We start from the raw sequence: 27,691 nt of genomic DNA, 5'->3' as shown, positions 1-27,691 counted from the left end.
ATTTTTAATATTTCGATTTTTTTACGTGCCTGATCTAAGCACCATGATTGATCTGCTGACTCTTGGTTTGAGTGGTGTTTTGAATGATTGATTGATTCCTCAACCCATCCGTTGATAGATCCGAAAGCAAAAGAAACCGAGGTTTGACGAGCTAGTGTGAATCCACGAGGAGTGCTGGTCACGACGTGAGGCTGCTGTGTCTTTGTTTACCTGTACCTCCAGGTTGCTTACAGGAGCAGCGACTCCTCTTTTACAGGGTACATAACGCCCTAAGTGGGGCTTCGGGCTTCCCCGTTGTCATGTACGAGCTGTCTGTGTACGGCCCCTTTGGATTTCTTCTCCAGCCAAAAAGTTGTTCCAATGTTGAAGATGTTGAGTAATCCTAGAATAGTCTGTCTAGATTCCAACACCACACTCCACTTAATCTACAACAGCCCCCTGAGTGGTATAATGTATAACCTTGATATTATCATGTAGGAAACCCATAAACGCGGCATTGCTGAAATTAAGTCTTTTTTTTCCTGCTTGATGCATTTTCTGAAATGATGAAAGATGTGGTTGGAGGAGAGAGCATCACTATGGAAACAAGGCTAGCGGAAGGAAGGTGGAGGATTCGTTATCACTAGTCTGGATCCCGTTCAACAGGATTACCAACAACATGACGGTCTGAATAAAAGATCAGGAATAATGGATACATTGCATGACTCTTCAATCAGGATGGATGGATAGAAACACTGATGGATTTATTGATGACACATAGATTTGCTGATCCATTGACATCACAACATTTTAATTGAGGAGTTACTGATTGATACGATAGTTAAATGGCATATCTCTCTGATTCTACAAAATGGAACAGCTCTCTCTCTCTGTGCAATCTTTGCTTTTTAACCACTGTATTTGGTTTCATGCTACCAATCAACAGTAAAAGCAATACAAAAGAACCTGCACATTGCTAGCCTCATGATGCACTTACCTCCTAATCTTGGAGGAAAACAATACACTTGGTTGGATGTGGATTGATTATATTCCAGTTATTTAGTCATTACCTTGACGAGAAACGGAAGGGAGAAGCAGGGACAGCCAGCGGAGTGACAGAGCGTTCCCCAGCACACTTCGATGCATGATAATTGGAATCAGGCTGCTGCAGCTCTCTGGCTCTCCTGTTCATCTTCCTGTCCCCAAAAGCCCCAGCAGAAGACTTCATGGATTCTCCTCTACTGGATTCCCAGTAATCCGGGGCCTGGGCGTCGCATGCGTTCTCCCCCTAACTCTAAATGGATTTACAGATGAATGCAGTTGAAGTGTCGTTCATCCTGACCGATGGCACCCAAGCACAGGGCCCACTTTGGAGGTACCCAGCTGAGGCTGACTCTGATAGAGCTGGAGCCAGGGAACTGTGCGACTCGTGTACATCCACTGGTAATCAAGTTGTGATTGCTTGGTGGATTCGTCGGATAGTCGTTTGGACATAGTTTGAATGTGGGGAGGTTTATTTTGGGAAATGGTCTCTTTAAATATAGATGAAACCAGTTTCTTATAACACGTTGAGGAGGAAGAGGCAACCCAAGGAAGCCCACATGAGCACAGGCAGAGCATGGCCTCCTTCTGAATAATAAGGACATAAGTTGGGTTTGAATGCTGGACTTCCTTGCTGTTAATAAACAGTACTAACCAGAAAATAACCAACAATTTAACATACTTTTGCAACAAATAATCGATGACATTTGATAGCATGTAATTGCAATAACTTAATAAGATCATCTCAATAAAACAATGCTATCATGAGTGAGGCTAGCAGTAGCCTGAGGTCCCAATAGGGGTACTAGCACCCCCATTTGAGGAACAAAGCTGTTTGAGATACACTTCCCTTCAGTGATGGCAGCAGTCAATTCCTACGCGTCAGGTTTTCCTCAAATATATCTGACCTGGGTTTTGCTTACTTCTGGAAGGGAGAGAGCTGTGTGCCCAAGTTTGTCACTCAACACAGATATCACAGATGAATATATAGTGAAGCGTTGACCACAAACAACAAGCATTATTCATTATTAGTCATATTTTTGTAATGAGAAGTATACCTTAACATAATTCTTATTTTATCTACAAAAAGTTCCCTTGTTTATCAACAAAGGGGAACCCATTTAAAATATTCCCCATTAAAAGGGTTAGATATGATCAGATTAAACATCTCATGACTAGGGTAGGAGTCCTGAGTCCATCCTCTGTAGGAGGTCACATGACTAGGGCAGGAGTTCTGGGTCCATCTTCCTGAGGTCACATGACTAGGTTCAGTTTCAGCTCAACCAGTAAACTACGTGAACACAATTCTGGAAACAAAAAACACTGCCGTGGCAACCGGCCTGGAGCACTCAGTTTCCCTTGCATGTACGCGCTGTCACTAATTTGCCATTGTCATGACAACGGATATTCAAAATATCTCTCATTACTCCGGGGAGAGGTTGCCCTGACGGACGGGACGAGACGAGTGCGATGGGGGGTTTGGTGACCTCGGCTTTGTCAGATAGTCTGTGCTACCACTCCATTGTTTTAACTGCTTCGTGATTCTCCGCCGCCCACAGCGCCCCCCCCCCCCCCCCCCCCCCCCCCCATAGCAGCAGAGTCTCCTGCCCCCCCGGTCTGTATAAAGAGCCACACCAGGACCGGGTTCAACCTCTCCCCACTCTACGCCTCCTCAACGCCTCTGACTCACAGCCCGGGCTGCAATAACGCAGCCCACAGAAGCAGAGCGCCGTCAGGACTCTGTCGTGGCTTTGTTTGCGTGTGCTTTATTTCCCTTGCTACTCGTGGTTTCAGAGAACGCGTAATGAGACTTGTCGGGTGCAGGGCTAACTGAGGAAAACTGGCTGGGAAACTGGGACAGTGTGTGAAACAACACCAACGCCTCCCGTGCACATTTCTTTATTCTGTATTTATTCGGTCAGTATCAGATTCATCCAATTTTGATTGCAACTTTGATTGCTACTCTTTCTTCAGGGGTCACCGTCGATTTTGAAATTCTTGCAAACTAAAGTTCTCATTGCTTCATCATGAGCTGAACCATCCTATCATTTTCAGACCGATTCAACTGGCTGGAGTTCATACTGATATGCAAAGAGAAACCGGATGTGACCTCGCAAGATCAGTACACAGCTCTCACAAGGCTATCAACTTTGGCCATGATTTTGCTTTGGCCGAAGTAGTGACAATTGCTGTGGATGTTTATTATTACAGTGGTGGAGTCCAGCTGCATGGGCAGGTTGCTCCCCTCTTAGAGAGAAGCGGTGGAGAGGGGGAAGACAAGCGAATCCATACTCGTCTGGTGCTTCATGTCAGGACTGACTAGTTCCTACGGAACCGTGTTACTGAGCAAGCTATGTATTTCCTCTGATAGTTTATTTGAACGGCCTTCTCCCACCAACGTGCACAATAACAGCTCACTGGCTTTCATCGGAGGGGTGAGGTGGAATCCTGGCCTATAAGTTAGCCACTGAGATTCACATTAGGGGACAGCCCCACTGAACAGGCATCAGTCATACTCTCGATGTGATGTCAGCTTATGTTCCCAACATCTCAACTCGCTGCAGATCCTTGTGGGTGTGTGCGGGCTATTACGGTGACATATGCCGGAAATCATTGTTGCCACCTGTTCCTTTCGGTTCTGTCACATTGTTGAAACAGAGTAGCTAACGGCTTGGGATTCTTGGCACGTCATGCTGCTGTTTAGTCCTCTAGTCTCCAGAATGAACCTAAAAAGTAAAATATTAGATCAATCACATTACTGGGCAGAGCCATGTTTTATGCAATCAAACGTAATTATGTTAGCGCTGCCCGGGGCAGTGCGCCGGACTGCTAACGTCCGGTGTTTACAAGATGTGGATCAGGTAGTGGCACTGCACCATGGTGTCCATGCTATCGCATGAGGCCACCCCCCACTGCCTCTAAATATCACATTCCTACCGGGGGTTGGTCTGTGGGGAGTTGGAACACGGGTGGTGTTTAAAAAAAACTCTCCCTGGAGCTTGCGTAGGCGAGGGTTTGGTGCGCCAGTGTGGAGGAGTGGGAGTTCTTGAGCCTTGTGCTTTAAATAGACTCTCTCTCTGTTTCTCTTTCTTTCTCACTGCTGCCTCTGTCGCTCATTCTACCTCCTGCCTCTGGATCACAAAGGCTGCCAAATGTATCCAATTCTGGCTGAAGACACGGTTGTGTACACGCGGACGGCCTGCTATTTTTAGCCTCTTCACCACAACAACCCCGGCTCATTTGCACATTATTGCTCACGGGGACTCCCACTCCTCTGATCAAAACTTTACCAGCATATTGCTGGTTTGCTAATTGTCTGTGTGATGATACAATAACATGATGGGCAAGAAAATGTGTGTTCATGTCTCGATCACACTAATCACATGTTAGCACACGTTTAGGGTCCGTGGCATTGAATAGTATAGTGTCATCTTTTCCATTTGAATTGTGGTTAACCGCATCTCGTTTATTTGATTGGCTGTTTTGCAACAGAGGGATCATCTCATTAGAACTGCAATGAATCCACTCCTCTCACAACAGTTCAGTCCATTGTTTTCTTTAGATTGAAATCGAAAGTTTTGTAATAACATAACATAATCTGCTATCATACGCCTGCACATATTCCCTGCAACATTGATGAGCTTGCCCGTCCCACTCGACAGGCCTGAAATGTCAAGTTACCATATTGTGTTTGCAAAACGGTGAAGTGCGTTGAATAAACGCGGCGCTTCAGCACTTCAGATCGCAGTAGAGGCTGTCTGTAGGCCTACAGAGCGCTCTCCGTGGTTCATCTCTTACTCTCTCTCGCTTTGTATCTCCCTCTCCCACGCTCTTTTTCTCCTACAGATTACCGACCGCATCCCCCCACGCGTTCCTCGTCTCCATCAAGACAAATAATAAAAGGACTGTAATCGCTCACAGCCGAGAGACTCACAGCGTGAAACCGACAGCCGTGCGCCGCCGCACGTGTCCCAGGTATATATCCCACGGTCATATGGTTCTCATAGGGGGATACATTAGGGGCATTCACAATGGCTGTGTTGACTGTATTGACTATATCTTACCTCATACCTAAATGTAACTACATCTAACCTAATAAGTACATTAACTATATCTTTAAACTAATACCTTAATGTAAACTATATCTAACCTAATACATAACTGTAACTATCTAACCTTATAGTTACACTTCACTTCATCAAATCTAATACATAAACTTAATTTTATCTAACATAATACCTCAACTTAATTTTATCTAACATAATACCTCAACTTAACCATCTCTACCCATTATACCTTAACTTAACCTACCCTAACCAAATACCTAAACATAACCCTCTCTAACCGTATACCTAAACTTATCCCTCTCTTACCTTATACCTAATCTAGCCATAAACCAAACCCTAAACTTAACCATGTCTTACCTAATACCTAACCTAACCTTAAACCAAACCCTAAACTTAACCATCTCCAACCTAATGCCTACATCATGTATCTATATCTAACCTAATGCCTACACTTTATTTTATCAAACCTAATACCTAAACTTAGCTATATCTAATACCTAAACTTGACCAATCTCTAAACAATGCCTTATTTAACCATATTTGAACATAGGATGTAATGGGGAAAAGACTGGAATCAAACACGGATTTCTCTCAACTAAAGTATATGCTATATCTATCCAGTATGCCACATAGTCTGTTAAAAATAGTTGTCTCCATGGATGGTGTGGTCTGATCGTGTTCGCGTCATTTTGTGATCCCGTTGCCTCTGCCTTGTTCCCTGGCTCCTCGCCCTGTCTGACACTGATCTTAGCGTAGCTAATAGCAACAATGCATCACTTTATGAGTGCTTTCAATGCAGAGGCAGCCACCTTTATTAAAAAGCAAAACACATATGCACTCTTCCACGGCTCCGAAGGCAGACATCAGCATATATTGATGTACTGTAATGTGTTGTCTGTGTTTCACTGCGACACCTACATACCGAGTACCGACGCATACAGGATGTCGATCTCAGCATGAGAGTTTACATACAGGCTCGGACGGAACCAAACCAAAAAGGCTCCGTCCCTAAGTTCCACGAGTGAACTTCAAAGGTCACATATTATACCAACAGGTATAATAGAGTAGAGTGTGGATAGATAAGTCTAGCAGCCTAACCAGTGGACTGTAGCAAATATTGCTCATCTACCCAGCACACATCTAGGCGGGCACGCCCACTTGTGCTGCCAGAAGAGGCAGTTTGTCCAAACGGCTTGTAATGGCTATCATAACACTCACACCTGGTTGTATAATATGTCCCCTTTAACTGTTTTCAAAATGCCTAGTGGAAATCACGGATTCAACAATAATGCGTTTGTTCATCCAGTCTTGACGTGTCCCCTGACGGGCGGGGGTTGGTGCTTGGGGTCTGCTGTGCGGGGTGGTTCCAGATGGACCAGGAGATCCCGCTGGTGCAGAGGAAGATGTCTGACCTGGAGTCAGTGCTGCAGCAGAAGGACGTTGAGCTGAAGGCCTCGGAGACCCAGAGGAGCATCCTGGAGCAGGACCTGGCCACCTACATCACAGAGTGCAGTGTGAGCAGCACACACACACACACACACACACACACACACACACACGCACGCACGCACGCACGCACGCACGCGCACACACACCTACATCACAGAATGCAGTGTGAGCAGTACACACACATACATACATGCACGTACGCACACACACACACCTACATCACAGAGTGCAGTGTGAGGAGCGCACACACACACATATACACACACACACTTACATCACAGAGTGCAGTGTGAGGCGCACACATTTAGACGCACACACACACACACACACACACACACACACACACACACACACACACACACACACCTACATCACAGAGTGCAGTGTGAGGAGCGCACACGCGCACGCATACACACACACACACACACACACACCCACACACACACACACACACACACACACACACACACACACACACACACACACACACACATAAACACACACACACACACACACACACACACACACACACACACACACACACACACACACACACACACACACACACACATACACACAGTGTATATGAGGGTTTCGATTGTGAGATCTAAAGTCACAAGGTTCAGACTTCAAATCCCATGATTGAAGTGTGTGTGTGCGTGTGTGTGCTGCATGGGCTGTGCTCGACAGAGTCTGAAGCGCAGTCTGGAGCAGGCGCGCATGGAGGTGTCCCAGGAGGACGACAAGGCCCTGCAGCTCCTTCACGACATCCGGGAGCAGAGCAACAAGCTGCAGGAGATCAAGGAGCAGGTGGGGGTCTGATCACTGGAGCTCCTCAACTCAACTTTATTTATGTAGCGCATTTCATACACAGCGCTGCCTCAGTGGAAAATGTGAAGAGATCATACGGCAACATAAAACAGGGTAAAGATTGCATGAAATAGTTTTAACAACTGGATTTAAAATAATCCATAAATTACACATGAAAATGCTTTTTAAAAGAATGCATGAAAGACATTTGATTACAATTAATAAGTTACAAACGACTTACAGTTCAGTTGAGCAGAAAGCGAAGGTGAGCATGAATGTTTATAACCTTGATTTAACTGTATACTTCAGGAAGAATATTCCAGATATGTTTTGCGTATGAGCTGATTTCTTCTTTCCATGTTTTGTTTGGACTTTGGGAACCATTTGCTACAGTTTCCTCCACCCCTGGATTGATAATTACACAGGGGTTTGATTTGACACAACTCCAAGCCTTGGCAGAGCAGGAGTGCAATCAGTCACCATGCCATTAAACACCAACCGCGGCCTCTATTTATGGAAACTACCAGTCCTAATAGAAACAGGACTACCTGTATACACTACACGATTTCACCTCTGAAGCCTGACTTGCGTTTTGCTGCAGGTGTTGTTTTCTTTGGTGTAAATTCATCTCATCTCATCTCATCTTCGTCCGCTTATCCGGGGTCGGGGCGCGGGGGGAGCAGCTCAAGCAGGGGGCCCCAGACTTCCCTTTCCCGGGCCACATTGACCAGCTCTGACGGGGGGGATCCCGAGGCGTTCCCAGGCCAGTGTTGAGATATAATCTCTCCACCTAGTCCTGGGTCTTCCCCGAGGTCTCCTCCCCACTGGACGTGCCTGAAACACCTCCCAAGGGAGGCGCCCAGTGGGCATCCTTACCAGATGCCCGAACCACCTCAGCTGACTCCTTTCTAAGTAAAGGAGCAGCGGCTCTAATCCGAGTTCCTCACGGATGGCTGAGCTTCTCACCCTATCCCTAAGGGAGACGCCAGCCACCCTTCTGAGAAAACTCATCTCGGCCGCTTGCACCCGCAATCTCGTCCTTTCGGTCATCACCCAGCCCTCATGACCATAGGTGAGGATAGGAACGAAGATCGACCGGTAGATCGAGAGCTTTGCCTTGCGGCTCAGCTCTTTACGTTACAACGGTGCGGTAAAGCGAACGCAATACCGCCCCCGCTGCTCCGATTCTCCGGCCAATCTCACGCTCCATAGTACCCTCACTCGCGAACAAGACCCCGAGGTACTTGAACTCCTTCACTTGGGCTAAGGACTCATTTCCTACCCGGAGTAAGCAATCCACCGGTTTCCTGCTAAGAGTCATGGCCTCAGATTTAGCGGTGCTGATCCTCATCCCAGCCGCTTCACACTCGGCCGCCAGCCGATCCAGTGAGTGCTGAAGGTCACAGGCCGATGATCCAATGAGGACCACATCATCTGCAAAAAGCAGTGAGGAGATCCTCAGACCACCGAACTGCAACCCCTCCCCACCACGACTATGCCTCGATATCCTGTCCATGTATATCACAAAATAGTTATGGGCCCTGATAGCGTCTCTGGGCTGGCTGTAGTCATATCGTCCATAAATAAGATGACTGAAGTAGAAATGACAACCCGACAGCTCTCTATCTGTAGCGTCGTTCTAAATTGTAATCCGCAAGGCAAATCCTATTCAATATCTTCCGGATTTGACCTCAGCTTCTAATCTGGCTTCAACAACAAGCTGGTGTAAATTATTTCCAACAAAACCACACATTTCACTTATCTGTCAAATTTGTTATGGTGTGATGGTTTCCACTCACTGAAGTGCACTTGTTGCACTTGAGGCTTTCCAAATTCCAATAACAACGTGAAAAGTGCCGAGAGTTGTTAGATGAGAAGCATTTGGATGTGAGTACCTGCTGCCACAGACTATGGCGTGCGGGGAAACTAATGTAATGTAATCGGTCGGTTTAGATTGTCAGTCAAAATTTCACTCCCTGTTTCAGCTGAGCGGTACTATCTCTCTCTCTGAAGCTACACTGAGAGATGATGACAAACACTCTGTCTAGCCCCACTGCACTCAAACTAAATGGGTAGTGAAGGTCAATGTACATATGTGTGTCCACTTCCCTATATGGTACGACACAACCATAGGCAACCTTAAAGGAAGGTTTTTTAACAAATCAACTTTTAGTTGTGAGGGCACAGCCCTCATGAGGCCAGTGTGGCCATCAGAGTAGTTCACACGGACAGTATACAGATACAGCCATTGTATATAGTACAGATATACAGTATTTAATCATCAATACACAGATGCAGCCATTGTATATAGTACAGAGATTTGGAAAAACCAGGGGGAAAATATCTAAATGGTCAAAGAAAGAAGTTGGGGTGTTACTGCATTTCCCAGGGTGTATCACAAGACAAAGTCATAGTTACCCAAAATAGTTATGGGCCCTGATAGCGTCTCTGGGCTGGCTGTAGTCATATCGTCCATAAATTAGATGACAGAAGTAGAAATGACAACCCGACCGCTCTCCATCTGTATCGTCGTTCTAAATTGTAATCCGCAAGGCAAATCCTATTCAATATCTTCCGGATTTGACCTCAGCTTCTAATTTGGCTTCAACAACAAGCTTTGACTGCAACCCCTGGGCTGACGTGTACGAGACGGCAGAGTTTCAAAGAGGCAGACACTAGTGCTGCGCCTGGAATATAAATATTTAGGATTAGTCTGGGAACTTTCCAACGCAATACTTATCCTGCTATCGATTATTATGTATCTAACGACGGAACCGAGCCGAGAGGTGGGTGTTTCTGTTCCACTTCATAATGTGTGTTTTGTTGTTTTGTGTGTGTGCATGTGTGAATAATGTATGAAAGTGTGACGCAAAATCACACACACGGTGTGTGTGTGTGTGCGTGTGTGTGTGTGTGTGTGTGTGTGTGTGTGTGTGTGTGTGTGTGTGTGTGTGTGTGTGTGTGTGTGTGTGTGTGTGTGTGTGTGTGTGTGCATCACACCTGCAATCATTAGTCCTTGTTTTGAAGGATTGCCATGATCTTCACCCCTCAGAGAAAATGAGTGTAAGAAATTGAGGCAAAACAAAGAAAGACAGAAAGAAAGTAAATATATTTGGACAGAGAAAGGGAGATGCACTGACTGAAATTAATGTACATTTGCTAAACATTTTATTGTGATGCAAGATGTTGAGCTGCAGACCTGACCGTGAGCGAGACGAAGAGCAGCATGGCATGATAGAACGATCAGTTGGAAACATAGTTAGCCTTTCACACTCTCAAGCAATATTGTAGTTGAACTCAATTAGCAGTTAATCGGCTGATCCATCACATAAACCCATTTTTCATCTGGGACATGATCTGATCTGCCATTGATTAAGCCGGCTAATCGTACCCTATGATCAAAGTGCTTGGCAGGACGGTGGTTCTCCAGTGGGGTTCCCCCCTGTTCATTTGGTAACTGTGGCCATGTAACAGAGGGAGGGCCTGAAGTGAGGCGCACCATGATGGTTCTGACTGGGCATTACATCCTGATAAACCATAAGACAGAAGAACCAGTCGTGTTTCTCTCGGATGCCTGCATCCAAAAGCTTTCCTACACAATAATGTTCAAAAGCCTCTCCCTTGGTGCAATGTGATGTTTACCCACAATGCACCAAGCCTCTGCAACATTTCTCAGCACTACCCAATACCGGTTCATTTGGACAATTTGTGTGTTTTGTGTCCCCTCAAATTCCTGCTTTTTTGCCCAGTTGACAGTGTCTCAGAGAAGGCATTGCAAAATCCTCCCTCTGACGATTTATTCAGTACGGTAATATTAAAACACATTTTCTCTCCATTTACTCTGGCACTGGTTACTAGGCACTGAATATATCTTGTGCAAGTGGTTGCCATGGCAATGAGAGAGCCCCATACCTTGAAGTGAAGAAAGCGTTGATGCAGTGGGCAGGATGTCACGGTCAAGCTTACATCGCCTGGGAGACCCGGGCCCTTTGTCTCAAAGGAAGGCAACACGAAACCCTGAGCTGCGTGTCCATTGGTCGAGGCGTCCAGTGAGCTGGGCCGTGGCGTCGAATGGGCCGGCGAGGTGGGGTCAACAGTGCTACACGCGTTAGCTCGGATCCCTGGGGATTCTGGGAAATTGCGGTGTCACAAAACAGACAGAGATGTTTTCCAGCTGTCCTAGTGACCCCGGGACTCTGAGATGCCCTTCTGTTTTATTGCGAACAGCGTCAGTGCGCGGCCCGCCCCCACCTCCTGGGTCCTCAGAAGACAAGGGGAGCGCTCTGAGGGGGAGCGCAGTGAGGAGGCCACTGCCCTCACGAAGAGTGTCTTCTTACGCTCTACTTGCCATCACAGCTACCGCCAGTATGCTCCTTTGAATAATATGGGGAATGATGAGCCTGCTAATTGAGGATGGGGGGGGGGGGGGGGTACATTAGGGTACTGAAAAGCTTCTCACTCCTACGCATAGTCAAATGATCACGTTGATGTTCGCGCTCATGTCACATTCCATAGTGGCGTCTTTCAAACAGTGATGTGATGATCACGCCCAGATTGGGAACTGATCCCTTTGCACAGAACAAGGGAAACGCAACCGATACTGAAAACAATGGTGTCAGCTGACGTCCACATCAATTCTCCTGACGTTGTGAGGGTATGATACGATGAAGGGGGCGGCAGTGAGGCTGGCAGCAGTGTTCCCTTTACTCTGCTCAGAGTGATACATTTTGAATGAGGGCCTCGCTGTCCTCAAATATTCACCCGATTTTTTTTCCCGGGTTTCCAGGCCTCTGGGAATCGCTTTCGAAGGATAGCAAATCAAAAGTTCCCGGAGAGAAAATAAATGATTCTACCCAGAATAAAATAAGTTATTTTGCCCTGGGATTATTTTAGTTTCAGGTGAGTTTTTAGAAAGTTTGTCGCAAGATGTTTCTCATTTTGACAGGCGGAATGGTGAAGGCATACATTTTAGCATGCTTCCTTCTCCCCTCTTCAGTCAGAGCAGGAGGGCTGAGGTTAGGCTCCATACATATTGATGTTAACGAAGATCTATGTCACTGCGCTGTATATTGAAGCCTATCCGTCTTTTCTGCGTGTATCTGTGCATTGTAAAACAGTGCATAGAACTGAAAATATATCAAAAAAGTTAATTTCATAACTCCCTTCTATGAATGCCCGTTGTCCTAACATTTTCATCTACTTTGATCTCTGTGCCAAACTCCCCTGAATGTCAGCGTGGGATCACAACACTGGCATCAAAAAGCACTGGCTAGCCTCTCTCCTGCCGGCCGACTGCGGTCACAGCTGCTTTGACTGCCACGATGCTGTGATGGACTCCTGGGAGTGTGGAACGGTGCTCCAGCATAGTAGCCTGGATACCAGCCTGAACTCCGCCCACAACATTTTTGGTCTGGGAGATTCAGTCTGGAATTGAGCTAGTTGGGAGGTATTCAAGGCCTCGAAAAAGTGATCTGACCAATCAAATTGTAAGGGCGGGCTTTATACGTTGATGGACAGATGATACACATTAACGTAATCAACCACGTCACCAAAGAGCGCTCAGTTCGAATTCGTGTTCAACAAACATGGCTGCCGCTGGAGAGCTAAGAAGGGTAGATTCTGCCATTGAGTCTGTTTTAGAAGACCTCTGTCCATCTTCTTTTTCTACTTCTTTGAACGTGCGCTCAGTTGAGTTAGTTTGAGAATAGCTGTGAGTCGCACAACATACGTCACATACTACGTTGCTCTGATTGGTTTTAGGTCTATCCAATTGAGCGAAGAGGCATTTTCCTTCCTGGTTCCGCCCTATAATCACAGCTCAATGGTTCGGTCTCAGACTCATATTCTGACTAGAATTATGAGTATTACATCGTCAGGCTAACAGCATAGGTCAACCGTTTTAGAGCCTCATACTTATGATCAGCTGTCTCACCTTTTTCCCCTCAAGGTTTTGAGACTAAACTAGCAGAGTAAATCAATTCCACTCTCATGAAGGTAAAATGAACAGATAAAAACTTAAAAAGATCATAACAAGGAATGTTAATCACAGATATTGTGTGACAGTGAATGAATATGTCAAACAGAACTATGTATTTATGTTCCATTTTCCTAAAAGTACGTTCACTTTTCTTGTATCCAGGTGGGACTGGTGGGAGTGTATTATTGACGAATAGGAGAATACATCATATTTATATGGGCTCGGTACGGGGGAGTCATGAAGCATAGAGGACCGAGACAGACCGTGTTCCCAGTAGACCACTGCTGACAACTCACTACTTTCCTTCTAAACTTTATAAACTCTCCTTACTGCTCCTCTTCTCTGTTCTCCTCATCGTCAAGTTTCGTTCATCTCCTATGCCCTTTCCTTTTCCCGTGTCTCTTCTGTTATTCCTCCTCTGCTGCTCTGCTTGTCATCTCTCCTCCTCATCCAATCTCCGCTCCTCTTTTCCTTTTTCGCCATCCTCAACCCATTTCTCCTGCTCGTGTCGCCTCTCTCCCGCTGCAGGAGTACCATGCCCAGCTGGAGGAAATGCGCGTGGCCATCAGACAGCTGGAGGAGGACCTGTCGGCTGCCCGTCGCCGTAGCGACCTGTACGAGGCGGAGCTGAAGGAGTCCAGGCAGAGCAGTGATGAGCTGAAGAGGAAGGCGGCAGACTATCAGCAGAGGATGCAGAAGGTAGTTCAGATCACCGTCCGTACCACCGGTACTCCGGTAATCAGTCATGTTGAATCTCTCTTGTTTCTGTTGACAGGCCAAGGAACAAGGCAAATCAGACACTGAGGAGCTGATTGGGAGGCTGGAAAAGGTACGCTGTGGAAAAAAGGTTATTGCATTCTCAATGACACTTGGTGTCCCCGGGGATGGGGGCCGGGGGCGTACTGGTACTGGTCGATGGGCCCCCCAGGCTTTGAGGCTGCCGTATTATCAGAGGGGCAGGAAGGCAGAAGCCGTCACAGTGGGGCTCATCAGCCTGCTGATTGGGGTTACGAATTATTTAATAAGGAGGAAAACCAATGCCTACTCCAAGCATTACGGTATCAGATGAGAGAGAGAGAGAGAGAGAGAGAGAGAGAGAGAGAGAGAGAGAGAGAGAGAGAGAGAGAGAGAGAGAGAGAGAGAGAGAGAGAGAGAGAGAGAGAGAGAGAGAGAGAGAGAGGGTGGGTGAGGGAGATGGAGAGATGGGTGTGAGAGAGAGGGAGAGAGAGGGAGAGAGGGAGAGAGGCAGAGAGGGAGCGAGAGAGCGAGAAGGAGAGAGATAGAGAGGCAGAGGGGGAGAGAGAGTGGAAGAAAGAGAGTGAGAGAGAGAGAGAGAGAGAGAGAGAGAGAGAGAGAGAGAGAGAGAGAGAGAGAGAGAGAGAGAGAGAGAGAGAGAGAGAGAGAGCTTATATTGACCTTATATTATTGTGTTATTTTCGTTTTGTTTTGCTTTGGCATTAGGCAAATTAAGTCATGCCTTTTTCATGCCAATAAAGCCCCTGAAATGTTATTTAATTGAGGGACAGAGAGAGATGGGCTGCCTGTCGGGATCACTCGGAAAAACACACGTGTGCCCATTTTGTGAACAGCGTAATGAGAAAGAAAGCATTAGAAGATTTGCAGATGTTCTGCAAAACGAACAATAAATCATTATGAGGAATCGATAAAAACATTTGGATTATTATTTGTATAAGAGTTTGGAAATGAGGGGAGCGGCTTTTGACGTGAGTAATCAACAGTAAAAGGCTTTAAATCGGCCACGCTAGCTACTGGCGGTCTTTCCTCAATTACATTTGCCCACCCAAATATTTAAACTGTCTCCCCAGATCCCAAAAATGCCCATGCCAACGAGTAATTCAAGAGCCGGCTAAATCAAAAAAGATGACAACCTGTTGGATGAAGCTTTGGATATCACTAAGGAGATCACTTTAAATTAGGATTTCGTTCACAAACCAAACATGTTGGAATCTGTTTCCAACCTTCTGAACCACTGATTCTGATTCTTCTTTTCAGACTAACACCGAACAGCAGACTAAGATTCAAGATCTCCAGGATAAGTTGGCAAAGGTACATTGTTTCATCTGAGCAACATTGTAAATAATTTAGAATGAAGTGTGCTGCTGAAGACAAGAGATGTAAAGGTGTCTCTCTGCAGAAGTCTCTCTTCTCTCCAACAGTCTGTATCTCTCACCCCTCGCTCTCTCTCCTGGGACCTGATTCAGTGAAAACACTTGTCCTAAAGCTCCTGTTGCACTACCATAGACTGTTATCATTCAAACCATCCCTCCATCTCTTTCGGCTCAGCTCAAGCCCCCGATTTTGATACTGTGATGTAGATTCATTGCTGTGGTGTGTGTATAGTATACAAACATATAAGGATTTAACTACTTGCATCCGTTTGTTTATTTATTTATTCAATCATTGAACAAGGCAGTGTGCAACATGTTAAAAGCCTCCCCAAATCAGTTGATCCTGATGTTTATAAAAGGTTTTTTATACTTATTGTTTTCCTACTCCCTTCTTCTTCTTGTTCTTGTTCTTCTTCTTCTTATTATTATTATGATGACTTTTGTCTTCTCAAGGCAGTGAAGGCCAGTGCAGAGTCCACTGACCATCTTCAGAGCATCCGAAGCTCCAAGGAGCGCATGGAGCGAGAGCTGGAGAGGTTCCAGAACAAGGAGGACGCCAGCGACAGCCTCCGGAGACGACTTCGGGAGACGGAGGTAACGGTTATCACCCCAACCCCCCAGAGACCTGCGAGGCTGAGTTAATGACTTCTCCAGGGTGTGGGGGAATATCCATTGTTAAGAGTCACTTTTGGTGGATTCACTGTTAAGCAATCAGGAGGTTATCATTGTGAGGTCTTCCGGTTTTTGAGAGATTGTGAAAATTGGTTAGTCCTTTTCTTCCACATATGGGCACAATCTATGTTGTTAAAAAAATCCTGCCAATGAAGTTTTAGAACTAAGTTATGTGTTTCCTACATCCATGCCGAATATGGTCGGAGGTAAAGCAAAAACGTAGTCACCTCTGAGGAAGAACTTGTTATTCGGTCTATCTTCTAAAAAAAAAATAGGGTTGTCCTATAGTTGTTACATGTTTGGGTGTTCAACATGCTCAAGACTGCAGAGAGATACAAAATGTAATAATCAGGAGGGTATCAGGCAATCATAAAGAGGCCAACGAGCAAATAATACTTTCTATTACTATTTAAGATTTATAAATTTAACCAATGCTTCTATCCAAAGCGGCTTACAATAATTTCCGATATGTGGCATTTAGGAGCTGCTAGGAGTAAGAATGCCTACAGGTAAGGCTGCGGCATTGGACTCAATAGATGAGTCCACTATAGTGATCGAGAATTTCATTATGTTTGACTGTGTGTGTGTGTGTGTGTGTGTGTGTGTGTGTGTGTGTGTGTGTGTATGTGTGTGTGTGTGTGTGTGTGTGTGTGTGTGTGTGTGTGTGTGTGTGTGTGTGTGTGTGTGTGTGTGTGTGTGTGTGTGTGTGTGTGTGTGTGTGTGTGTGTTGATCACCAGGATGGAAGGAAGACCTTGGAGAACCAGGTGAAAAGGCTGGAGATTGTTGAACGCAAGGAGTGCAAGCTGAAGGAAGACATCCAGAGCAAAGCCCAGCAGATGCAGCAGATGTCGGAGAGGATTCAGGTAAACAGGCGTTTACTTCTCATCACAGAACATTACAGGACATTTCATCATTTGGTAAACGCATCGATCCATAGCAATGGATATAGCAATCGAAGCGATAAGAAGCATGCTGCACCAGGGACATTTGATTTTTCCGGGACAGTACTTTTCACTAATTAGTCTCTTACGGGAGATGATTAAGGGCATTGATTTTTCCATGCTGATAAAGGAAGATACTTATTGAGCTACTGTCTTCGTACACAACGATTTTTGTGGTGAATATGGAAGTTTTGCTGTTGTTAGATGAGATGTGTGAGAGATGTGTGTTGTTTGGTACAGGAGTTGGAGGAAAGCCTGCGAGAGAGCCAGTCCTCAGCCCAGCGTATAGGGACTCATCTTGAGCAAAAGGAAAAGCTGTTCGAGGACAAGACCAAGGTCCAGTGATTAGATGCACTCCATTTGACCATAAACATGCACACATGCATACTTGCATAAATACAGTTTATCATAACTACATACATACATACATACATACATACATACATACATACATACATACATGCATACATACATACATACATACATACATACATACAGTTCATGCATGCATATATACATAAATACATACACGTACATACACATACATACATACAAACATTAATCATTCATACATACACACATACATAAAGAAACAGAAACAGATGGTAACATAAATGTGCGCACATACAAAAAGCCTTTGAAACTGTGCCTTTGAGCAAAAAGAGAAAAGGCGCTGCAAAGTGACATCTTGTTTGTGTGTTGCTGGTGCCTGGTGGGTGTCTGTTCTCGCTAATTAGCACCGCAAAATAGGAGCTTTGTTCTCTTCAAACCGGCATTCTCGGGGGGAACTGGATGTGCGGCAGGCCTGAGCCCTGAGACGGCGGTGTGCTTACGGCCCCAACAGGTGCTGGAGGACCAGATGAAGGTGGACATGGCGGACAAGGAGATGCTGAGGGCCGGTCAGAGCAAATCCGAGGAGGAGTTGCGGGAGAAGTGTGGGGTGATCAGCGACCAGCGGGCGGTGGGTATCGGCCAGCCCAGAGCGGGCCGCTCCGCCGTGTTCTGCACATGTTCAACTCCACTGACCCCCATTTACAAGATTTGGAAATGATTTGTTACGGAGGTACCAGGAATAATAACAAGAATGAGAGCAATAACAAGCAGCAGCGAGAGGGATTCAGAGCCCACGCACCGCCGACCCAAGCGACCGCCCTGTTCAAGAGATTCACCACCACTATGCCTCCAACAGGGGAGGGTCTTTGAAAAAAAAACCAACACACACATGCATGTGCACATACACAAACACACTTACACTTACTCATACACGCACACTCAAGCACACACACACACACACACACACACACACACACACACACACACACACACACACACACACACACACACACACACACACACACACACACACACACACACACACACACACATCGCGGGCAACAATCCCTTTCTCCTCCATGTCGTGGTTCATTCTATTTGAGATTGATGTGGAAGTGGAAGAAACAGCAAAAATCTGCTTTTGGCCGTGATAATATATATTGTATGATATAGATATCTATGTATAATATGACATTATTTAGATATGGAGCTCCAGGACTCCCGCCGGAGCACCCGGAGTGTTCGAGAATGTTTACAAAACACGGCCAAAAGCTGTGTGCGCCTCGCCATTGTGATACATCCAAAGAAACACGAGTGCATGGTACCGTGGCCCCAAGCTGCTCAGGGCCACACCCCCACCCTCCACCTTGACCCACCTACACCTATATATAAGCATCCATAAAGTAGCATGCCATGGGACCTTTAAATCCATCGGGGTGGCAGGGCTGAACATTTAACTTTGACCGACAATTATAGCGCCCCCTATGGGAGAATTGACACCAAACCTGCTTTGGAGACCAGCTTACCGGCAATTGAAATGTTGAAATTTTAATTTTTGTGCGTTCAGTGGCTGAGCTATAGGTGTTTCCAATCCGGAATAATAATAATACCTAAACCCTATAATAAAGGTACCCACAGACACTCTGTGAAAACATAACTAGAATAATGATAGGTATCCATAGATACTCTGTGAATACTCTGTTAATAATAATAAAAATTCTAATCCGGAAGACGTATGGAGCCTCACTGGATTTCTAACTTGAGACATCTCGTCCCTCTGTCCAGACCATCAACGCCATGGAATCAAAGACCAACAGTCTGGAGCAGAGGATCTCTGAACTCTCTGAAGCCAACAAGCTAGCCGCCAACAGCAGCATCTACACCCAGAAGAACATGTACTGTCCATCGTATCCTATCTACCCGTCTATTTATCTTTCTCATTCTACCTTTACTTCTGTCTATCTGTCTGTCTGTCAAACATGATCAAATATCCAATGGTTGTATTGCCCCTGATATTAAAGTGTGTGTTTGTGTTGTGCGTTGTGCTTGTTGTGCCTGGCGTCCTGGGTGTGTTTTTCTCCACCCCAGGAAAGCCCAGGAGGAGATGATCTCGGAGCTGCGGCAGCAGAAGTTCTACCTGGAGTCCCAGGCGGGAAAGCTGGAGGCCCAGAACGCCAAGCTGGAGGAGCACCTGGAGAAGCTCAGCCAGCAGGAGCACAGCAGCAAGAGCCGGGGCCAGGAGCTGGAGACCCGGCTGAGGGAGGTGAGACCCGGGAGGTGGGGTGGATGGGGATCCTTCAGATGGCCTACAATCACCTGGGGAGATCTACGTATGGAGGAGGCTGAACATATCAGGATATGTCCTGTGGAGATAAATGTCTGATATACCACTTTAATATTAGAGATAGGAACTAGTGTATGGAGGTGAATGTTCTGCTCACTCTTTGGCTCTTGTTTGTATAATGAGAGTTATCTCCTGCTGTTTTTGTTTGAACTGAGTTAGAAAATGATATACAATTAGACACATTATTCTGTATAAAGTATCTACCTGGTCTAGACCGCCCTCTCTCTCCCTCTCCCTCTCTCTCTCTCTCTCTCTCTCTCTCTCTCTCTCTCTCTCTCTCTCTCTCTGGTTCTTAAGCGAGTGTTTGGGAAGTGGTGGGTGTTTGACAAATTATTTGTAAAAGAATATATATTATTTTCAGACTTTTATTTCCTCCTTGAGGTATGCAATTCTTCTATTTCCCTGCATGGTCGGCTACGTCTTCTTAAAAAACGATTGCTTGGTGATGGGTTTGTTGGAACAGAAGAGACATTCGTTGAACAAGGCATCCTCTGAGACCTTCATGGGACTCGGATCGCTGCTCGTCCCGCTGAGACAGGAGAGCAGGTGTTGCTGGATATCGGGGAACAGATCAGCTGCAAGAAACTGCTTCTAATCCAAGAGGAATGGTGTCAATATATCCCTCCCAAGTGCAAATTTTTGCAAACCGTAAATGTTATATGCCATAATAACTCTACTTCTATGATTGTAGCTGTCTTGGCTTCGATTTATTGGACTATGCTGTGCACACATTTGGAAAATTAAACAATGTACCGGGCCCCGAAAAGAAAGCATACAAGAGATCGGAACGATTGAAACAACACGCATAACAAATAGCTATGGACAGGATATGCATGGTACGCCGGTAAAGAACCTCAGTAACCTCAGCCAATGAATACCTGGTCGCTCCTAATCCCAGCGCAGCGCTGGGACAACACTGGGACAACACTGGGAGACTCAAGGGATAGGCGGCAGCGTAGAACCCAGTTATGAATCCTAATAGCTCAGTGACAGGCCTTATTCCTAGGCTGTGCGAGGAGCTGGGAGGTGATATCTCTTGAGCTGAGCCCGGCTCCAACACAAAGTGGCTGATAGAAACCCTGGTCAAATCCAGCACATAAAAGATGACAAAGGGGGTAGGAGTACGACCATGAGGCCGCCAAACTAATGTCTTCCACGGACGGGCTTTTGAGTAAAGCCGTAGAAGCGGTCACACCCCCCTACAGAATGAGCTCTAACACCCAGTTGTTGCGCTAAGCCCTCCTGAGTGGGGGCTGAACAAACATAGTCACGTAGCCAGAGATATAAACGCTGTTTGGAGAGAGCACGCCATTTGGCAGCGTCGCAATAACACTCACACACATCCCTCGTAGTAGAGTGGAGGCAATGTCCCAAGTAGACCAGCTGACAGAGAGGAAGCCCTGAGCTTCTGTCCCAATTTATGGGGGAGCTCAAGAGGGACAGGTGACTTATCACCGCCACGTTGCCTCCTGTTCTTCTTCTTCTTCTGATCAGCCCTGCCTTCACACACTTTGAGAAGGGACCACAGGGTATCTGTGCAGGCAGGCAATGGCATTCGTAAGCCACACTCTTGAAGGCAAAGCAGGTAAACGTCCTGGGAACTTTGAGATCAGGTACGTGGAGTATGCTTGAGATCCAAGGATGTGAACCAAAGTCCCGCTCTAACACACTGGAGCAGTGCTCTGACAGTGAGCATTCTCCATTTCAGCCACTCCAACAGATTTTTTGGAGAATGCTTAGATCCAGAATGGATCTCATCTTCTCTGACTTTCGGGAACACCCCCTTGTCCAGCAGATGAGCCACCTCCGTTGCTAGAGCTCCAGCAGGAGTACTTCAGCTTTCTCTACATCAGCTTCATGAAGGGTGGGGGACGATGCTGGAACTGAGGGGAATGTCCCAACCTCAGTCTTTTGTCCAGCCCCATTGGTCGAACGCATAGCTCTGAACCACGTGCCCTGAGAGAGGCGAATCAGATAGCTGAGCAGTCCTGTCTTGGAACAGGCCGCATTCCCTGGGTTCCTACCGCTGTCACACCAGTTGACATCCAAGGGGCTCCTCCCTTGAAAGGGAGGGGATGAAGGGTCTGCAAGTGGAGAAAACACAGCAGCGTGGACCCTGCTACGAGCATCGCAGGTTAATCCGCCTTCTCCTTAAAGCCTACCGCCTGTAAGGGACAAGGAGCAAAAGTCGGGGTCTAGGGAACTGGTACATCGGGTTGTAAAGGTGATCCCAGGATGCCAAACTCATGGGAACGCTGCAGAGAGGCTGGGAAAACCCGGGCTATAATATGATGTTTAATCTCCGCCCCGCAGCCACTAGGCTGAAGAGGGGGATGGGCGAAGCAAATGATCCTCTATGACGAGATCACCGCCATCCCCGCTGGCGTCCTGTTTGTCAGAAGCCACTGGTGACTCTGCGGTGTTGGCCAGGGGATGAAGAACTAATACCTGGAAAAACGGTTCTCTTAAGGCAAGGCAGGCCGGGTGGATAACAAAACCAAGAGTGAGGCACCAGCATTTACCGGTCTCAACATGGAAGCATGGAGCGGGACCGTTGCCTTATCCACCTCCGTCGTGGCAGAAAAACCCTAAGAGGGGTTATTGGTCATTGATGGATCTGGGATGCCGCCATTGGACATTTAGTTGTTGGTAGAATTCTTATTAGTAGACTGGTAAGAATTCATTGCTGATGGATAGGGAGGATGCTCTTTGCGGCACTATAAACACAGAGTCGATTGAAATGAGGGCAAGGCCCACGTTGATTGGTACATTGTGAAAATCTCAGTGCATGCACAGGACAAGCCCATAAGCCTAGACAGAATAGCTTACCTGAAATAGAGCAGTGGATTGGATCATATATAGGATGATTGAGGACACCCAACTACAATTATCTGCTTGATTAAGGAGGCTACTAACTCAACCAGACCTTATAATAGTCAGGCAGTACCCGTAGGTTAAGGTGTTTGACAGTAGGGTCAGCGGTTTTAGACTGGTTTTAAATTGCACAGGGTGATCAATCTAAGCTAGCTAGGAGCAGTAATAGCATGGTGGGTTTCACATTCCTCCACTTATCTGTTTTTCGAACTGTCTCATTGGCACTTTAATAATATACGACACCAAAAAATAGCTTTTTGCCAGAGCATTTAGTGGTTTTGGATAGATGTTGTTTCCGAGAATTATTAGTGGGATGTTGGTAAAGCACAGATCAGGGAATTTTGACAGCTATATCCCTCTTCCACTGCAGCTGAAATTACAGATGCAGGGCACAAGCCTGAACGATGCCTGAAAACCAAACCAGACACTGGAAGCCCTCAGCTTCTCCAGGACTGGTCAGGGCCCGATTCACCAACATCAGGGACAATGATGCTCCAAGCTCTCTCTTTTTTCAATGTAGAAAAAGCTGTATTTTCGAGGAATCTATTTAAATGTGGAGATAAGGATTAATGCAGTGGTGTTTTATACAGATCTCTCCAGGGCAGGTGAGTGTTTAAACAGTGTGCCTCGTAGTTAACTGTCGAGGAGGGTTGAATGGGCCTTATAGACATTCCCTCCAGAGTAACGGCATTTAGACTCAAAGCAGCTCAGAAGCTGGTGTTTGACTGTGGACACTGAGAATGTTGGAGTGAAAACAGCAGGACTGCTGCTGAAAAGTGTCCGCTTCGGCAGCTGTGTCGGAACCACAAAGAACGTTGGCTGAAAACCGTACTCACTCTGAACGGTGGAGGATGAAGGCGTGATGGAAACGTTGATTTGCTCCGGACTATTGGTTGAAAGGCTGCTGGCTGTCCAGGTACAAGGCACTTGTTGAAGAACAGACAGGCAACCTCTGGTGGAAGATTGTGCATGGCTACAGAGGGTCACGTACAGTGGCAGTTCTACGTCCAGTTACGCCCCGGACTAGACTTCCTCCAAGCGTGAACCTACGGACTTCAGTGGGGGTGTCAATCCGTCTGTGCACGGCACCTTCTCAACAAGCAGGTGTGCGCCTGCAGCCAGAGGGGAATACCTATTCCCCACACAATGTTATGCAGTACTTGAGTACTTCATTGATAACCGCTACGCAGCGCGTTTTTTTGTACTGCTCGTGGCGCCCCCCACAAATATGCCGCCCCGGGCGGCTGCCTGGTTCGCCCGTACCTAAAACCGCCACTGGTCGCGTAGCACACCTAGATCCACATGCTTGTCCACACAATGATGAAGTACATTTCAGGACCAGCTAAATGGACGAGCAAAGATAAGAAAAGTTGTAGACTAGAGGATCGAATGGATCCAGTTGGGTCCCGAAAGGACTGGTTGAGGCTTGCTAAAAAGAAGAGCATGCATATTACATGTGCTTTTGGATAATATCAATGTTTTTCACCTAATTTAGTCCCTGGGGCGAGTGGTTTTCAAAAATCCGAAATAATTTTCTAAATCAAATTCAGAATTATTGATTATTGATTTAAAATTCACTCTCTCTCTCTCTCTCTCTCTCTCTCTCTCTCTCTCTCTCTCTCTCTCTCTCTCTCTCTCTCTCTCTCTCTCTCTCCACCACCACCAGATGGGCCTGGAGCATGAGGAGCAGAAGCTGGAGATCAAGCAGCAGGTGTCTGAGCTGACCCTGTCGCTGCAGGAGCGTGAGTCCCAGCTCAGCGGGGTGCAGACGGCCCGTCGCTCGCTGGAGAGCCAGCTGAACCAGGCCAAGACGGAGCTGGAGGAGACCACTGCCGAGGCCGAGGAGGAGATCACTGTGCTGCGGGTGAGAGACGGGCTGCCCTCTCACACGTGCACTGTCAGCCGGACATCCTCTGGGTCATACCCCTCCCAAGAGGATGTCCGGCTGACAGTGCAGTCCTGACAGTGCAGCTGGGTGTGTGTGAAAGCAAATGTCTGAATCAACCCCTCCGGAGTTAACCCGGGTAAGCCACTATTGGAAAGTCTGGAGAATCGGAGAGCCGGAGGATTCATTCAGCGAGTGGACGTGTCGCCGACCTGTGGAGGACGTTTTTATCGTGCGACTGCGTGAAACCGGGACTACGGAGTGGAGCTGCTTCGAGTTTCTCTCCTCGCGTTCTACTTTCCACTTGATAATGTGGATACGTCTCAATAAATGCAGCATTGATATCACCGCAGAAAGAGTCGGTGAGCCTGAGTTGGAAGCCTCACCCGCGATCTTTGTTGTGTCTTAAACAAATCACTGCGACTCCCGCTGCAAACTTTCTGCGTCACGTCCTCCTCCTACACGCTCTACCCGGGCGCCACCCCTCACCTAAAGTATCCGGAGGATCTCCAGCATGTGTGAACACGTCTTATGTGGCTCATCTCCGACTGTGGGTTGCATGTGTGAAAGGGAGACTCGGATCATCTTCTCACCGGTCCTCCGGAAATGATCCGGAGGTCATGTGTTAAAGGCCTAAGAGAGTGACCGAGATCTTGTGCATTGGTTGTTCGATACATCGCCATCTACTGGACACTAACTTAGTGCACTTTGCAGATGCATTACAATTTAAAGACAACACTGTTTACAACAGTGTTGTATTGCATGAGCAAGGACAATCAAATAGAAGCGCGATGAGGTCTTCAGATGTCTGTTTCAGACAATGGGCCTGGTACAAAAGGCTGGTACCACGGTTCTCCTGATCAAACATCATGTCAATGGATATTAGAAACATATTTGATGTCTCCATATATATATACATGTGTATACATATTGGACATTTCAATGAAACCAAGCTATTATACTATTCATTAAAAGTAATGGATTGAAACTGCGTGTCAGCGGCAGCAGTGAATGTGTGGTGTTGTGACAGCTCACGCTGAGGTGTTTTGTACACGTGTGTCCGACGACGTCGACCTTCCTCTCTGTTATCTCCCCAGGCTCACCGGGACGAGATCCAGCGCAAGTTTGATGCCTTGAGAGACAGCTGCGCGGTACGACCCTACATTCTCTACTTTCACACATATTTTATCACTGCATCACTATTCTGTCGGATAAAATAATAACACAATAAAAGAAAAGAAAAAATTACAATGGAAATGCAGTCCATCAGATATATACGGATGATTATATATTTATACATATATATGATGGATCTCAAGTCCTTTGTTATTATTATTTTTTTGTACGCCAATCACATTTTTAATTACCTTGAAGGTACATACTCTTAATTGAGAAGGATTATTTGATCAAGAGTGTAACACAGTGTTACAATGCGTGCACATTAATTAGCCGTTAATTAGCATAATTGAATGTCGTAATAAGCATTAACAAACATTTAATTAACAGTTAACTAATGAAGTAAACATTTACTAATTGTGTTCATGTTCATAAGCATTAATTGATACACTATTTAATAAGGTTAATGCCAAATAATAATGCTTATAACTGCCTTCACTAATGTTAATCAAGGGTTTATTAATGTACCCCTTGTAAAGTGTTATCCAAAACAGAGACCTCAAGCTACAACTGTAATAATAACGGGAGAGCTCTGGGGAAATAAGGTTTTCAAGCGCCTCTTACAGCATACAGTTTGGCATAGCCATGAGTCCACTGTGGTTAATACATAATACCCTCTCTCTCTCTCTCTCTGACTCTCTCCTTCTGCCCTACATACGAGATCCACCCACTCACAGTCTGTTTAGATAACTTCCTCCAAAGCAGGTTCTGGCTACTGATCAGACACTGGAAAAGTATAAGGGCAAAAGAGTAAACCCAAGTTTTTGAAAGCCGTTGGAGTCTTGTCTTCTATCAAGGTCGGAGTGATTCATCTGCATGCATTCTTCTATGGAGTCGTTCTGGGACTACGGAAGGTGAACAGTGTGTCAGTGCAGTAGCTTTAACAATACACACAGAAATGAAACAATTCATAAGGTATATTCAGTTCTGAGTCCACAGTAAGGCTTTTCTACCTGAGTGTATTTAACAAAGGGCTCGCTTCCATTTTGATGGAAGTGAACAATAGTTCAACGATGACTAGAGACATCGGCTTGTGCTGTCGGCTTCTCGCCCACCCTCGAGTGAAGTCTCGGGTGGATGTGGAGATGCACGACGGTGGGCCATACAGCGTGAGACGATGGGACGACACGATGACAGCTCCTCCATTCCTCAAGATTCCTGGTGTGACATCCCCTCGCCGCCCGCTCTGAACGTTTGCTTCTCCTCGCCAGGCCTCTCAGAGCCATCAAAGCGTGTTAAGAGGAGATCCATCTCATCAACACCCTCAAACTGCTCCAGTGATGGCCATGAAGGCCGGTGAATCAGGGTTCAGGAGCACCCTTGACAGCCACTTTAATCAGCCTTGCACTATCATTTATCGTCTCTCCCAATCTGTCTGACTCTCCCCCTATCTCTCTCTCTCTCTCTCTCTCTCTCTCCCTCCCTCCCTCTCTCTCTCTCCCCCCGCTCCCTCCCTCTTTCTTCCACTCTCTCTCCCCCTCTGCCTCTCTATCTCTCTCCCCGCTCCCTCTCTCCTTCTCGCTCTCTCGCTCCCTCTCTGCCTCCCTCTCTCCCTCTCTCTCTCTCTTTCTCTCTCTCTCTCTCTCTCTCTCTCTCTCTCTCTCTCTCTCTCTCTCTCTCTCTCTCTCTCTCTCTCTCTCTCTCTCTCTCTCTCTCTCTCTCTCTCTCTCTCTCTCTCTCTCTCTCTCTCTCTCTCTCTCTCTCTCTCTCTCTCTCCTCTTGAGACTTGTGATTGATTGCATAATGCCGGCTAATATTCATAATCAAATTTGAGCATTTGCCGATTATTTATTTTCAAAGTAACTAAAAATTAATTTGGTCAGGTCCCTCTAAGGAGCTGACATTTTGATTTATGGTTCATGAAAATAGTTTTTTCCACGTTTCCCCAAGAGTTTACTATCCTGTCGGACCCCATGGGTCCTGGAAGCAAAAAGCAGCAAAAAGTAAGGCCCAAATACCATGGTTCAGAAATTCATCAAATGGGGCCTGATCAGGATAGCGTGCATGATGAAT

General features: G+C 46.3%; 1 protein-coding gene across 1 annotated transcript in view; it reads left to right on the top strand.

Moving 5' to 3' along the window:
* The window catches only part of LOC132460068 (citron Rho-interacting kinase), a 66,726-nt gene that overhangs the window by 758 nt on the left and 38,277 nt on the right, over positions 1-27,691 (top strand). Inside the window, 14 exon segments of the mRNA XM_060055081.1 lie at positions 4,867-4,995; positions 6,458-6,601; positions 7,227-7,346; positions 13,852-14,022; positions 14,099-14,152; positions 15,337-15,390; positions 15,906-16,046; positions 16,863-16,988; positions 17,307-17,402; positions 17,911-18,027; positions 19,185-19,294; positions 19,488-19,662; positions 24,284-24,481; positions 25,600-25,653. Coding sequence (XP_059911064.1) covers positions 6,458-6,601; positions 7,227-7,346; positions 13,852-14,022; positions 14,099-14,152; positions 15,337-15,390; positions 15,906-16,046; positions 16,863-16,988; positions 17,307-17,402; positions 17,911-18,027; positions 19,185-19,294; positions 19,488-19,662; positions 24,284-24,481; positions 25,600-25,653 — 1,560 coding nt within the window. The 5' untranslated portion in view covers positions 4,867-4,995.

The sequence above is a fragment of the Gadus macrocephalus genome, chromosome 6, assembly GCF_031168955.1.
Source record: "Gadus macrocephalus chromosome 6, ASM3116895v1".
Lineage (NCBI taxonomy): Eukaryota > Metazoa > Chordata > Actinopteri > Gadiformes > Gadidae > Gadus > Gadus macrocephalus.
Note: the sequence above shows the minus strand (reverse complement) of the source record. Positions and strands in the feature narration are given on the sequence as shown.